General features: G+C 23.9%; 1 protein-coding gene across 1 annotated transcript; it reads right to left on the bottom strand.

The window, feature by feature from the left end:
- Nucleotides 1–3,812: 3,812 nt before the first annotated feature.
- On the bottom strand, nucleotides 3,813–13,226 carry LOC145842149 (lysine-specific demethylase 8-like). Its single transcript, XM_082949544.1, has 9 exons — nucleotides 13,056–13,226; nucleotides 12,542–12,647; nucleotides 10,224–10,376; nucleotides 9,374–9,482; nucleotides 8,894–9,034; nucleotides 8,028–8,163; nucleotides 6,340–6,497; nucleotides 5,683–5,786; nucleotides 3,813–4,539 (listed from the first exon to the last, which is right to left on the bottom strand). Exons 1-9 carry the CDS (start codon nucleotides 13,207–13,209, stop codon nucleotides 4,323–4,325), a joined length of 1,278 nt encoding a protein of 425 aa, XP_082805670.1. The 5' UTR covers nucleotides 13,210–13,226; the 3' UTR covers nucleotides 3,813–4,322.
- Nucleotides 13,227–13,432: the final 206 nt, after the last annotated feature.

Consider the following 13,432-nt stretch of genomic DNA (forward strand, 5'->3'; position numbering starts at 1 on the left):
ACTTTTATAAGGTTTCATGAATGTTAAATAGTCTTAATTTTTATGAAAGAATAAGAAAACAAATACGTATGGTATGTGTATGAAATTATATATAGCTATATAGTATAAAAAATATTTATAAAAAGTAAGCATTACAGAATAAAGCACGTTTATTATTTCTAATTTTCATGATACGGCTTTCAATAGTTAAAACATCAGTTGAACAGGAAAAAATTAACTACGACAAAATTTAATTAAACTTAATTTTGTAAGTTTTTATTACCAACAGATCTAAGTTTGTTTTCAAATAAATGACTATTGACACTCTTTTATTTTAAAAAATGACGTACTTTCAATCTAAAACGAAATTTAGAAAAGTTAAGAAATTGGATTTTATTATTCGTTTAAATTGTGGTTTCTTTATGGTTTGTTTTGGCTTTCAACCAGTTTGTATAAGTTTTGGTCATTAATGCAATAGATTATACCATTTATAAGTTAGTTATGTTGATTTAGATTTAAGAAATAGATTTAGATTTAGATGATTGCTTACATCTTGACAACATTATGCAGCTTTAAACACTTTTGTTTCTCATTTTTTAGTTTTAAAGAGACATTGTATATTTTGATAGAATATTAAAGTCAAGGCACAAAATATATTTAAAAAGTTATATGTATATCTATTTATTTATATGGTAAATCTTAAAAGTGTTAAGTGAAAAGTGACTTGATATATAGTCAGTGTTATAGTTGTAAAAAGTAAAAAAAAACTATTTTTCAAATTTTTGTGTTTCTTTCACTGCTCTTTGTAGTTATAAAAAAAGTAAAAAGTTTTTTCGAACAGCAATCATAACATACAAAAGTTCTGATATTGTGGCGCATAAAAAAATTAACATTTTTAATAAGTTAATTGTTCAAGTATTGCTATATATATTATCATTTAAATATAACTAAAGATATTTTATAGAGTGAAACACTATTTTTAAAATAGTCTTTAGCAATATTTATTTAAAGGTGTTTATTAATATACATTTTCTAATTTAAGTTCTTTTATTATTTCAAACTACTTTTTAGTTACACTTAAACATTTGGTATATATATATTTAAACTATGTTTACAAATATAGTTTTAATTTATTAGTAATGTTTTTATTTTAACTTTTTGATGTAAAAAGCTTTAAGTTTTAGTTATTTACATGTATTGTTACTGTTTGTTTATTTTGATAAATACTTCCTATGTTAAGTTACAGTATCTGTATTTTATTGACCAATAAAACTAGAATTTTTATGTCTTTGAATAAAATAAACTGTATGGTTCCTGCATCGAACTTATCTAACTGTTGTGCTTATTGGTTCGTGTATAATTTTATTTAATTATATGTTTTTATCATGGCTCTACTTGTTCCGCAGTTATTTTCTTTATTTAGTTTAGTCCGGCTCTTCAGTTACTATTTTATTTTTAAGAGTTGTTTAATTAAGGTTTCCTTTTTAACCCAGGTCGCTCTATATCAGAAATAAAACTATACAGGTTTTTTAGTTTATGATTTAGTAACAATATTTATAAAAGTTTTTACTAGAATGTTCTTAAAATTGTTCCGATTTTTGTTAGAAAACTGACGCGTTTTCGTTTAAAACAAAAAAATACTTATTTGAAAAAACATAAATATCTAAAATTTTTCCTTACATTATTTAAATTTGTATATTTTAGAATAATGTAGAAAAATCGATTTTAAAATGTGTAAGTTTTTTTACAAATATAAAAAATAAATTGTTTAGTTTTTACACTTTGAAGCACTAATAACTGTGTTAGTAGCTTTTATAGCTAGTTTAGTTCTTTTATGGTTTATGCGCAACACTATTTACATAGCACACTTTTTAATAGTTTACTTAAAAAGTCTACTACTACAAACCTTTACTGAAATCGGTAAAAACATTATTAAAAAAATAACATAGCTGAATTTTGTTAGCCGAAAGAGCTGTAAATAAATCATTATGATATGAAGTGGTTCACCGTAAAACTAAAAAAATATTGAACCTGTTTATAACTAGATACAATTTAAAAGTTAAAGTATGCAAAATTATCATGTGTTGTTTCTCGCTAATGCTAAGTCTCGTCTAAAAATGATGATGTGACAATCAATTTAATCTTTATTTTAAAAATGTCACTTTTAAGCTTACATTGCGTTTCTTTGCTAACTTTGCGCTGTTAATAATTGTTTTGTTTAATACTTGCTAGTTTAAGAAGTACTATTCAAGTTCATAAAGTTATTTTTAGTATATGAAGGCTTTTGGAAATGAAGAATCAGCAATCAATTAACTATTTTTTTTTTAAATTGTCAAATCTAAGTTTTCTCCTGATTTTAAAAGTTCATAAACAATTTTTGAGTTTTTTATTTTAGTTTAAAAAGGTATAACTTTGTTAGATTTTTATTAAAATGGCATTAAATTTGTTTGCTTATAAAACAATGAAGTTATGAAGTTAAAAACATGTTAGGTTGTATATATACAGTTTTTTAGTTTCCAAAAAAAAAAAAAACACTAAAGAACATTTATATTCTTTAAATTTAGATAACCGCAAAAATAAAGAAGAATAAACTTAATAAATTAAAAAAAATGTTTTGAGTTTTGATATTACTTTAAAAACAAATGATAAAGGCTTTAAAAGTACACATTAAAGTTTTTATAGTTTTTTTACAAACCTTAGTACCAAACTAAGAACTATTTCTAGAATATTAATTTTGTTTCAATCTTTGTTTATCATCAATGCTGAATTTGATAATAGAAAATATTTTGCAAGTTTTGTTGACGCTGTTGTCAAAAACTGTGCTTCTGTAGGAACATCGATAAGGTACAAACCCGCGCAAGGTACTCACTAAACTAGACCTCAAAATTAAGTGGGGTAAAAAAATAAAAACAAACTGTTAAAAAATTCGAATGAATTTAAATGAAGAAAAAAAATTCTGCAAGCATAACGCAAGAATGTTTTGAAAAAGTCTAGTAACTCGAAAAAAAAAAAACTAGAATATACTGTGTTTTTATAAAAAATAAGCTGGTATTAGCTAATAATTGGTGTGAAATAGGTTCTCAATTTCATAAGGTATGCATCCAACCTAAGCTACGCACATTTTCCTGGGTTTAAATGTGTACTTTATCGATTCCCTACTATTTTGAGAAAACATATAGAAAAATTAAAAACGTAATATGAAAAGTGAAAAAATATATATCACAAAATTTCCAATTTCAAATGATTGCAATCAACCTTCTTATAACTACTTATCTCTCACAAACTAATGAAAGCTTTTTCTAAACCAACTAAATTAAAAACTAATAACTTGTAATTAAAGCTTAGTTTAGTATTTTACTAAAAGATTTTATGGTCTTTGGCTATGTAAAGTTCTTTCTCATATCAATTAGACAAAGCTGCTTTTAATCACTTAAAAGTTATTATCTTAGCATATGAATAAAATTGTATTTAAACTTTAATTATTATATTTCTTCTGCTTGTTATTTTAAAAGTTTATGCACGGTTTAAAAAAAAATATTTATCCTAAATATAAATAATACTTATAAAATCTAATAATTTAAATTTGAGTTAAAGGCACTTACCAGTTTATATCAAGACCATTAAGTTTTACTTAGCTAATAATTCAACTACAAACATTTTAAAAAACTGTATAAACAGTTTGATATTAAAGTTCTAAAACAAGGCATTCTTTATCAATGTTTTTAATAAACAATGTAAAAATAAATACACTATAAATTGTTGAACTTGTACATTTTTAACTTTAAAATTAATATATAAATTTATTTGAGTCTTTATAAATTAATAAAGTTGATAAAATAAAGTTTATTAAACAAAATATGTCATAATAATGTCAAATAAAAAATTGAATTTTTAACATGAAAATAGAATAGAATTTTATTATTAAGTTATATACCTTTATCTTTAAAGCGACATAAAAATATATGTAAAATAAAACTAAACAATATTAAATAATTTAAATTTTCTTAAGCTTAAATTAATACTTTTATATATAACAATACTGTTAACAAATAAAGAATGAAACAATACTTTCGAACAAAACTAAACATGTTTATAAAAGGATATTAAATTAAAATTAAATAAGTTGAAATACATATTTTAAACAACGTTTTATTTTATATTACTTACTGATAAAGTTTTTTTTATTCAGTTTTATAACTTTTATTTTAAGATAAAACAGTTTTAAGTTATTAGGTAACACATTAAAAACAATACATTATGCATGTGCGACGTAAGTACATTTAAATACGTAAATAAAAATCAAAACTTATAAGTTATTGGATATCAAGCTACGAATATATTTTCTAAAGCTCGACTTTGAGAAGCTTCTCGTCTTCGTCCAGCTCCGGCCTTATGAACAGGGAAGCCACTCTCTCCAGCAGTTTCTCCGGCAGCTTCCTGATGTCTTTCGCCGTCAGGTAGTTCTTCTTCTTCAGGTCGAGCTGACGAAAGGCGGCGTGAGGAGTCTGCTTCTTGCGCTCGGACACCTCGTTTCTCGCGAGCTCAAAGTAAGGATAAAATCTGCACACGAGTATTTTGCAACGTCAAGGCTTATGAAAATCATGTTGCATAGTGTTATAATCGAATAACAAATTAAGCGCATAAACCAGTATTTATGAAAAAAAAAATTTGATTTAAACTTTGTTTTACATCTTCAGATTGAAAATATATTTCATAACATAAATTAGTGTTTGATTTAAACTTAGTAAAAGTTTAGATTTGGAATACACTTGTGAGTAAATCTTGTATTAATTCAAAATTTATCTATTAGTACAATATTAATTTTCAAAGAATTAAAAAGTTTTACAGTGCGCGTAGTATAAAGAAATTATGATAATTTTTTTTGTATACACTCAATCTAAGTAGTTATGTATGTATTTTTTTGATTTCGAAAGTAGTCAATTTATTTTTACTCAAATTTTCTACCTGAATGAAAAAAGTATACTAAAAATTAAAACAGACTTGAGAACGTTTTATTTAAAACCATTCATAAAATAATTTCAAAAGATAAAACTTTGATAAACCAAGCTATTTTTTATAGCTAAAGATTACTAATATTTAAATACTTTGTAAACCACAAAATATACTTTTGAAATACTGAAAAAAATAAAATTATTTTACAATTATGGTCGTATCAAAGTATAAATGATATAATAAATAGTTGTTAGTTATAGGAACATTATAAAAACAAATATAAAACTAATAACTTTTGTTGTACATACTAGTTTTGTTTTTGTTTAGACATTTATGATAAAATTATTTATGTTTATAGAATCTTTTTATGCTAACGTTTTTTTCATTATCAAAGTAATTTAGGTCCTTTAAAATTTTATAAGTTTACAATCCGCTTGCATTTTTACTATTTTTTAGTAAAAGTGTTTTTATTACTAAAAGGTCTTGATAACAAATTTAATTGTTTAAGTACTTAAATTTTTGAAAGTAGATTTGTTAAAAATGATGTTTTTGCTTTTTTCATTTTATTTTAATTAATAGTTCTCAGTCAAGTGTGATTTTACGTGATTAACTGTAACAATATTATAATAACAATATTTAATATAACAATAAAATAGAAAAAAAAGTGTTTTATATGTCATATATTATTTTTAGTACTTCTACCATACTTTATACAAATTTCGTCATATCGTTAGCTATATCTTAACATACCTTTCTCTTGGAAGTTTTGAATCATCTCTGAGCAAGGAAAACAAATGGTGTCTAAGAACCTCTGGGTCTTCTACTAAACTTGTTGTGTTAATAACACGTTCTCCCTACAACATATCTAATTTAATAAGTTATTTTAAGAGCTTTTTGGACTAAATAAGTATAAGTATGCTATATAAATATGTATTATGATTGTTGAGCATAGAAGAACTTTAGAAAACAAAATTTGGTTATTGTTTATAAAATTCAAATATATCGTTAATATAATAAATGAAATGCTTATTTTTATGATGAAATGCTTAGTTTTTATGATGTCCTGAACAAGACGTTAAGAGGTATCCGTGGTGTACGACTTGATAACCGAAAGGTTTTTTCGTGCACCAGGTCTTAGAACCAAATATTTTGAGCGTATTTTTGTCTTTAAATAAACTATATTTAAACATAGGTTTTACTAATAATAAGTAAAACCTTTATAAATAAAACTTTAACTTAAATAAAAACTCCAAAAATCACCAAAGTTAGGCAAGTTTGTTACTGTTTGTACCAATCTTTATACGATACTTATTGAATGGTTATCACAAAAAAAAAACATTAAAACATAATGTTTGTGAAAAGCTTTTATAATTTTTATTCTAAAACTAATAAGCAAGTTGCACTAACTTCTTTGTTAAGCTTCCATACAAACTGAACGTCGTCCATTGAAACATGTGAGTCCATGTCCAAATCCACACATTCCGAATCGTTAAAAGATTTAGTGGGGGTCCACAGTGTTGAGACAGACAAACTTCTACCAAATGATCTGACTTGATGCAAGTGACCTTGCAAATAAATGTTAATTTTTAATTTAAGTTTAATGATTAATTTTATTTATAAGTTTGTTAAGAAATATTTTTTATAAAAAAAACAAACCCTTCGTTGTATAACTTTTATGTTGTTTTGATTGTATTTTAGTTTAAGTAGTATAGTAAAACGAAACTTAATTAACAACATCTTAATAGTACTTAGTTTTTAGCATAAATGTTGTTTTGAAAGTTTTAGTATGAAATGTTTTACAACTTAAATTTAATTCAAAGTTACGTTAAGTGTAATTTTGTATTAAGGTGTTTATTTTCAAGTGATTTTTTTAGAAAAGAAAATAAAACACTGTTTAGTTACAATTTAAAGTTTAAAAATAAGTAGCAATTAGAATAGTATAGCCTTTTAATTTTATCAATGAGTTTGTATTTTTTCCTATACCTTCTAATTAAGTACTTTAACGATTGATTTGATATGAGATAATTAAAAATGCACGAAAACAAAAAGTTTTTTGAATAAAGCTAATTTGTTCTATTGAAATTGAAAGAGGCATATAAAGAAATTTTTTTACGTGTTATTATATTTAAAACTATTGTATGTAAAGAGTACTTTTTTTTAATACTTAAATATCAAAGTGTATGAAGTTTATGAATCTTTTAATTTTGTAATAAAAACTGAAAATAAAAACGGTAATGTATCATACATTTTTTTATCAAGCTATAAACTTTGGCAAATATTATTTTGAGATTAGATCGATTTCCATATCATTATTATTTTTTTTTATAAAAACATTCATATTGTGACGTTCATGTTGTGTCATGTTCTTATTAAATGTATGGTTTCTTCTTATTTTATTTTTGTAAAAATACAGGTTTGTAATGATAAAAGATTCGTGTTTTTGTTATTTATAGAGTAGCTAGAAGTAGATAAAGTAAGTAAAACGTGTTTAGCTCGATGATTATAAGTTCTTTCTATAAACCAAGTCCTGTGACCAAATTTTTTAAGAGTCGATTTTTTAATTGAAATGATAAACATAACATAAATAAACATTCGTGTTAGGTATCATTTTAGCTGTTTTTTAAACTTAAATTAAAGTTGTTAAAACGCGATCTCTTATAAATTTATTACTAAATATTAATAACAGATGTATTTGTTAAACAATATATAAACTAAACATAGCTCTTTTACTATTTTTTGAATAAATTTAAAAAAAACTTTATACTCAAAGAAACTAACCTTTAAGTATGATTTTAGTTTAAAACTAACTGAAAGCATTTATTGTTAGAACACAACCAAATAATTAAATAAGGAAAAGAAAAAAACTCTAAATAAATCTTTATTCAATTAAACACTTTTTAAACTAACTAAGCTGACTACCAGAACATATTTTATTTGTTATAAACTTACATATTAATTTTTATTAAAAATAATACTTTAACATTTTTTGACCTTAGCCGTAAAAGATTAGAAATAAAGTTAATATGTATGTATTTTTTTTTACTTTTAAGTTATTTTTTTTAATTTTAAAAATATTATTTGTTCTAAAATATTACCTGCAGGTATAAAAATACAGTCTCCTGGTTTCAGTGTAGTCCACTTCCAACCAGTTTTACCAATCTGGGGATACTTGTATGTATTTACCATTTCAGAGTCTATTTTTGAATATCCTGTTTTAGCCACTTTGTCTACCTATTTATATTTATAAAAATTAAGTATTAAGTAAAATTGTTTTAATTTTGCCACGATTTATAAAATTTATAAACTATAGTTATAACTACCTCTCATTTTGCAGTTAAAAATACGTATAGATAAGATACTTTTACTTTACAGAGCCACGCGGTTTTATAAATCTAGTGAGTAATAACTATTAATTTAAGTGAATATCAGGGTTTCCCAAACTACTTTAAAAACGGACCATTTATTAATCATCGCCCATTTTAACAGAAATTTACCCATTTATTTTTCGCTTGCTTCCTAGTTTTTGCCCACATATAGTAAAAATCGTTTCCAAAATGCGATATCGCACACTTTAGGAAACCATCGTGTGTACACTACTTTTAGTTTGAAATAATTTTACACATAAAGTAAAATACTAAAAAGTTAAAAATATAAGTTTGAGAAAGTAATTTTTAATTTAATTAAAGCTAAATTATTGTTTTAGAATTTTTTTTAACTATTTTATGTTTGATAATTTTTAAGGCAATTTTAAAAACTTCGCCTCTTAGTTTTTATTTATAACTTACATAAATGTCATGTTTTTATGATTACTGTAAAGTTAAACCAAATTTTCTTAAACAACTCTGTTTTAGACATGGTACACTGATGATAAATTTAGTTTTAATTTAGTTTATTTTAGTTTTAAGCTAAAATTAAACTTTTTACACTAAACATTTTAAAATGACCAAAACAAATGATGAACCTCCATGTCGAAGCGATCCTTGTACTTGGGATCGTACATGATGAAGTCCTTCCTCCCGTCAATGAGGCAGTGAAGATTGTGATCCGCGTCGTAGTGCAAGTTCGATGAAGTTCCCCCGCTGCTCATCCACATTTCCGCTTCCTAAAAATAATAAGAAAATTAAAATTTAAAAAATAAATTGAAATAAAATGTTTACGGTCGTTATTATATATACTGAAGTATTTGATAGTAATGCTTGTAACTGACTCCTAGAAACTTTTAAAAAGTGCCACGAGTTATTTGATTAAAAATTTTCAAAGCAATATCAAAATCAGGTTTAAAACAAATATGATTATTTTTAAACCCTTCACGATAGTTTTACTTTACTTTCAATTTAGAAAATAAATAAATTTAGCTTTTTATTAATTTACTTTAAAATTTATGTTTAGTTGTCGAAAAATAATTGTACTGTACTCTTTAACAGATATAATTCAAACTTACTTGAAGATATTTTTTAAAAGTACCGCACAGCAATGAAGGTATCATCGGAATTCCGTGTAAGATTTCGTCGGGAATAGGACTTACAAGATACCAATCTTCTAAGTTATACCTAAAAATAAATAATGCTAATTTTAATAATGTTTTGATACTACAGCATAAAAAATAGTCGTTTTAAATAGTTCATGCTTAAAGCAAACTATTCAGATTTTTTTTTTCTTAATTATCAAAAAGTATTTTTATGTTTTATAAAAAAGTATCAAGTGTAAATAACAGCCGACGAGCATATCTTTATTTTAAACGGGACGCAGTCCATGAAATCCATTAAAACTTGCGGTCCGGTAACATGCAAAATCGACCCGCTCACAATAGTCTAAAACTTACACTAAATATTTTGGGATTTGTAATAAAAAAAACATTTTATGTACTTTTTACGGGAAATGAGAAGTTTTTATTAAACATTTCAATAAATTTACAATTAGGGCCCGCGAATAATTTCATTTTCGAAATTTGGCTCGCAATAACCATTTTTTGCCGACTCTTGCACAATAATTTGTATAAAAATATTTACTGATGCTGTACTTTGTTGGTTTTTTGTTTATCAACAAATAGCTTTGTAAAATAATCTTAAAGTAAATATACTAGACGAATCTAGTTAAAATATATCCATAACCTGTTTAACTTTCGAAAACTATAAAAGTAATATTTTTATAAAAACCAAAATGCAGTTTACCTCTATAACGAGGTTTTAAATTATTATTTAAATCTATAACCTTATAGAGAACAACATATCAATAAAACTATTTTAAAAATTTCATGTTAAAATTTGTTCAAAAATTTCAAACAGATTTACCTCAATAAAAACCGTTTAAAAGTCATAATTTTTGGTTCAATAATCTTTCCAGGTTTCTTGGTGGTGACTTCTATATTCAAATTTCCATAATGCTGTCTTAGATACTTGTCATCCCATTTAGTAAAACATTCAGCTGATGTATTGAAGGAACCTCTGAAATATGAAAAACGATGAAGTCTGTTTTCTATTTTTGCTTTGATTTTTAGATTTTTCAGAAATTTTTAGTTGATAAAAAAAATTACTTTTTAAAATATAAGCTAGTTTACCTAGTAAGTTATAATTTTTTTTTCAAATTAATATATTTTATAAATCGAAAAAATTCTCGATTTAACTAATAAATCGATTTTATATAACTCGTATTTAAAAATAGTTTAAATAACATGCACTTATCAAATAGTTTTTAAGAACAGTTCAGAAAAAAATATCCTAAGTAAAATAATAAAACAATTTTATTATTTTTTTTTTTTTTATGATGAAACTTTTATATAAGATGTATAAAATGGTTTTTTTATTTATATTTTTCTTCAGAAAAAAAAATTAACTTGATTATTAAATAAGTTAAATTAAAATATGTTGCTGAAACTTCTTTCTAGATTGTTAAATGCAAACATAGTTAAAAATAATTAAAACTTGGTCTTTAAATACCTATTGATACTTATTAACTACAGTTGGTATTAAAATTAAAAAACTTAATGTTTAATTTAAAAATTTTCAGCATTATTTTATTTGTAATTGCAAGTGAAAATTATAATACAAACATACTGCATATGAAAGTACGAATGTAGTTTTTAAAACTTGAAGCTAGTAATTTAATTACTTTTGCAACGTGTTCATAAATAAATTTTAAGTTTTTTTCCTTTTTTAACAATTTTTTGTAGAGATTTATTTGTTTGTTTTTACTAACTACTATGAAATTTTTACTTTAACATGTTTAGAAATACAAATACATTTTTATAAACATTTGTATAATTTAGAATAATATTCAAGGTCTAGTTTTCATGATTGAACTAGGTTTTGGGGCTTTATATAACAAAACATCTTTTCATTTATACAAAAAAATCTTAAAGTAGATAAAGATTTTAATTTTTATTATAACAACTCTTTTTATACAGTTTAAATTTATGAAATTTAAGTATATTGTTATTTATTTTATACAACATAGCATGATACTTTCTTTCATATCTAAAAAGTTATAATCACAAACTATTTCTGCTAAACACTATTTTTTCATGAGTGTTATTTTGAGTAATGTTTTTATAAGTTTTCAATTTAAATGTTGTAAAAACTTTTCAATTTAATGATAGAGTATTTTGTGTGATATATTGTAGTTTTACTCTTTAGAAAATTACACAACTTTCTGAATTTTCTCAAGTACATAAAAATGTTTAAACTTTAAACAATTCGACAGTACCCGTAAAACAGATTGCAAAATTTTAATTAATCCAGTTCATTAATTTTTAATGGAATAGTTTAAATATAAACCTAAGTCCTATTTTTCTTGCCAATGTGAAAATTTTGACTTACGTTGTGAAGCTAACACGAATAACGAAAAGTTTTATACATAATATACTAAAAACTAAGTGTTAATCAGAATTATTAATTAACTTGTTTTAATAGCAGAAAAAAATATTCAATGATATGAAAATAAATCACTAAATGAAACAATTCGAGTTAAAATTTCTTTGCTAAAAATCAATTTAAATCATAAAAATTATGTTTTTTAAAACAAACCAAGAGTAGACACGAACAATTATTTTACAGTTTGAAGAAAAAATTAAATTGTAAAACTACGGTTTCTCTGATGTAAAATAAAACCAATATGTGAAAAGTTTTCAAAGTTTAAAATGAAACTCTTCGAGTTGTTATATAATTCAAAAATAGTTTTTTTTTCAACTTTTGATTGGCTAATTTTAAATAAAATGCTTCATTTTTCAATTGTTAAACTTTTATATTTATCCAATTTTTTATAGTTTATATCACTTTTTCTACAAAAAAACTATAAAACTACGTCATTTTGACGTAATTCTTTCAAAATATGAACTTTACTTTAGTTCATACAAAAAATTTACATATAGATAATATTTCAATATAAAAACATATTCTCAATTGCATTTTTATTACATTTATTTCAGTTTTTCTGGGGTCGCAGAGAAAACAGGAAATCAGTCAAAACAAGCCTATGCTTCTGCCCTATGGCGTTTAATTTTTTTAATATCTAGTGCGAATCGTAAAAGTAAACAAGTATATTATAGCTAGTAGTAGTAAATAAAAATTTTAGCTATCTTTTCAAAACTAAAAAGCTTATTAGTTGTTGTAACCTCATTACAAGGGGCTTCTTGGGCTTTACAGATTCAGTCCAAAATGTTTTAGGGTCGGGTGTTTGAGTGACTTCTGTTACCTTACCCTCTGGTGCTCTTTGCCATCCTGTAGTTATATGTATAATAAATATAATTTAGTTTATTATCTAAAAAAGCATTTATATTAAATTATCAGTTTACATTTTAAAAAGCTTAGGTTTTGGTACTAATTAAGTAAAAAAAGATATTAACATGTCATAATTTTTGACAGAGATGAAGGTGTCATCAGTTATGAAGCGAATTTTTGACTGAAGCTTAATAAATTAATAATTAATTAAATGGATATCAAAAAATAAACTAGGCTAGTTTACTTTAAAACAAAGCCAAGTTTAAAAATGTGTATAATTTGAGTTAAGGTTATGGTAAGCATGAACGTCGTTGCACCTTTTGATTTTTAAACTAGCGCTTATAATAGTAAAAAGTTTCAAATGTAAACATTTGTGTGAAAAAAATAAACAATTAACAAATAACTTACCAAGAGGTCTTAAATGTCCAATTCCCATTCCAGGAATGTTGCTAGCTCTCATTTTCGGTGGAAAAACGAAGTCTATTGAAGTATCTTTAGGAAACAAAATATCTCCATAAGTAAATGCGACACACAAAGTTGTAATCGCAAATACTTTATACATGTTTATTTTTAATGTTATCTGTTATTATTGTTTAAGTAAGTTATCGATAAACAAAGTTAAAATATCGTAAACTTTATGAATAAAACCGTACAGAGACTTAAAGCTAAAAATACTAACACTACTTAGTTCGTTTGTATACTTTTTATCAACATGTTTTAGTTCACAAAACTACAAAACTTCTCACTTTGTTAAAACTGGTAACGAAAATTGTAAATATTTTACG

Source organism: Thalia democratica, chromosome 8 (assembly GCF_965202585.1).
Source record: "Thalia democratica chromosome 8, ktThaDemo2.hap1.1, whole genome shotgun sequence".
NCBI lineage: Eukaryota > Metazoa > Chordata > Thaliacea > Salpida > Salpidae > Thalia > Thalia democratica.

Bases quoted from the DNA above. Each gene is read 5' to 3' on its own strand.
- LOC145842149 (XM_082949544.1), bottom strand. From the start codon at position 13,209: ATGTATAAAGTATTTGCGATTACAACTTTGTGTGTCGCATTTACTTAT. The intron at 12,648-13,055 runs GTAAGTTATTTG...ATATAACTACAG, and splicing joins TGGACATTTAAGACCTCTTG to GATGGCAAAGAGCACCAGAG. The intron at 9,483-10,223 runs GTAAATCTGTTT...ATTTATTTTTAG, and splicing joins TTTAAACGGTTTTTATTGAG to GTATAACTTAGAAGATTGGT.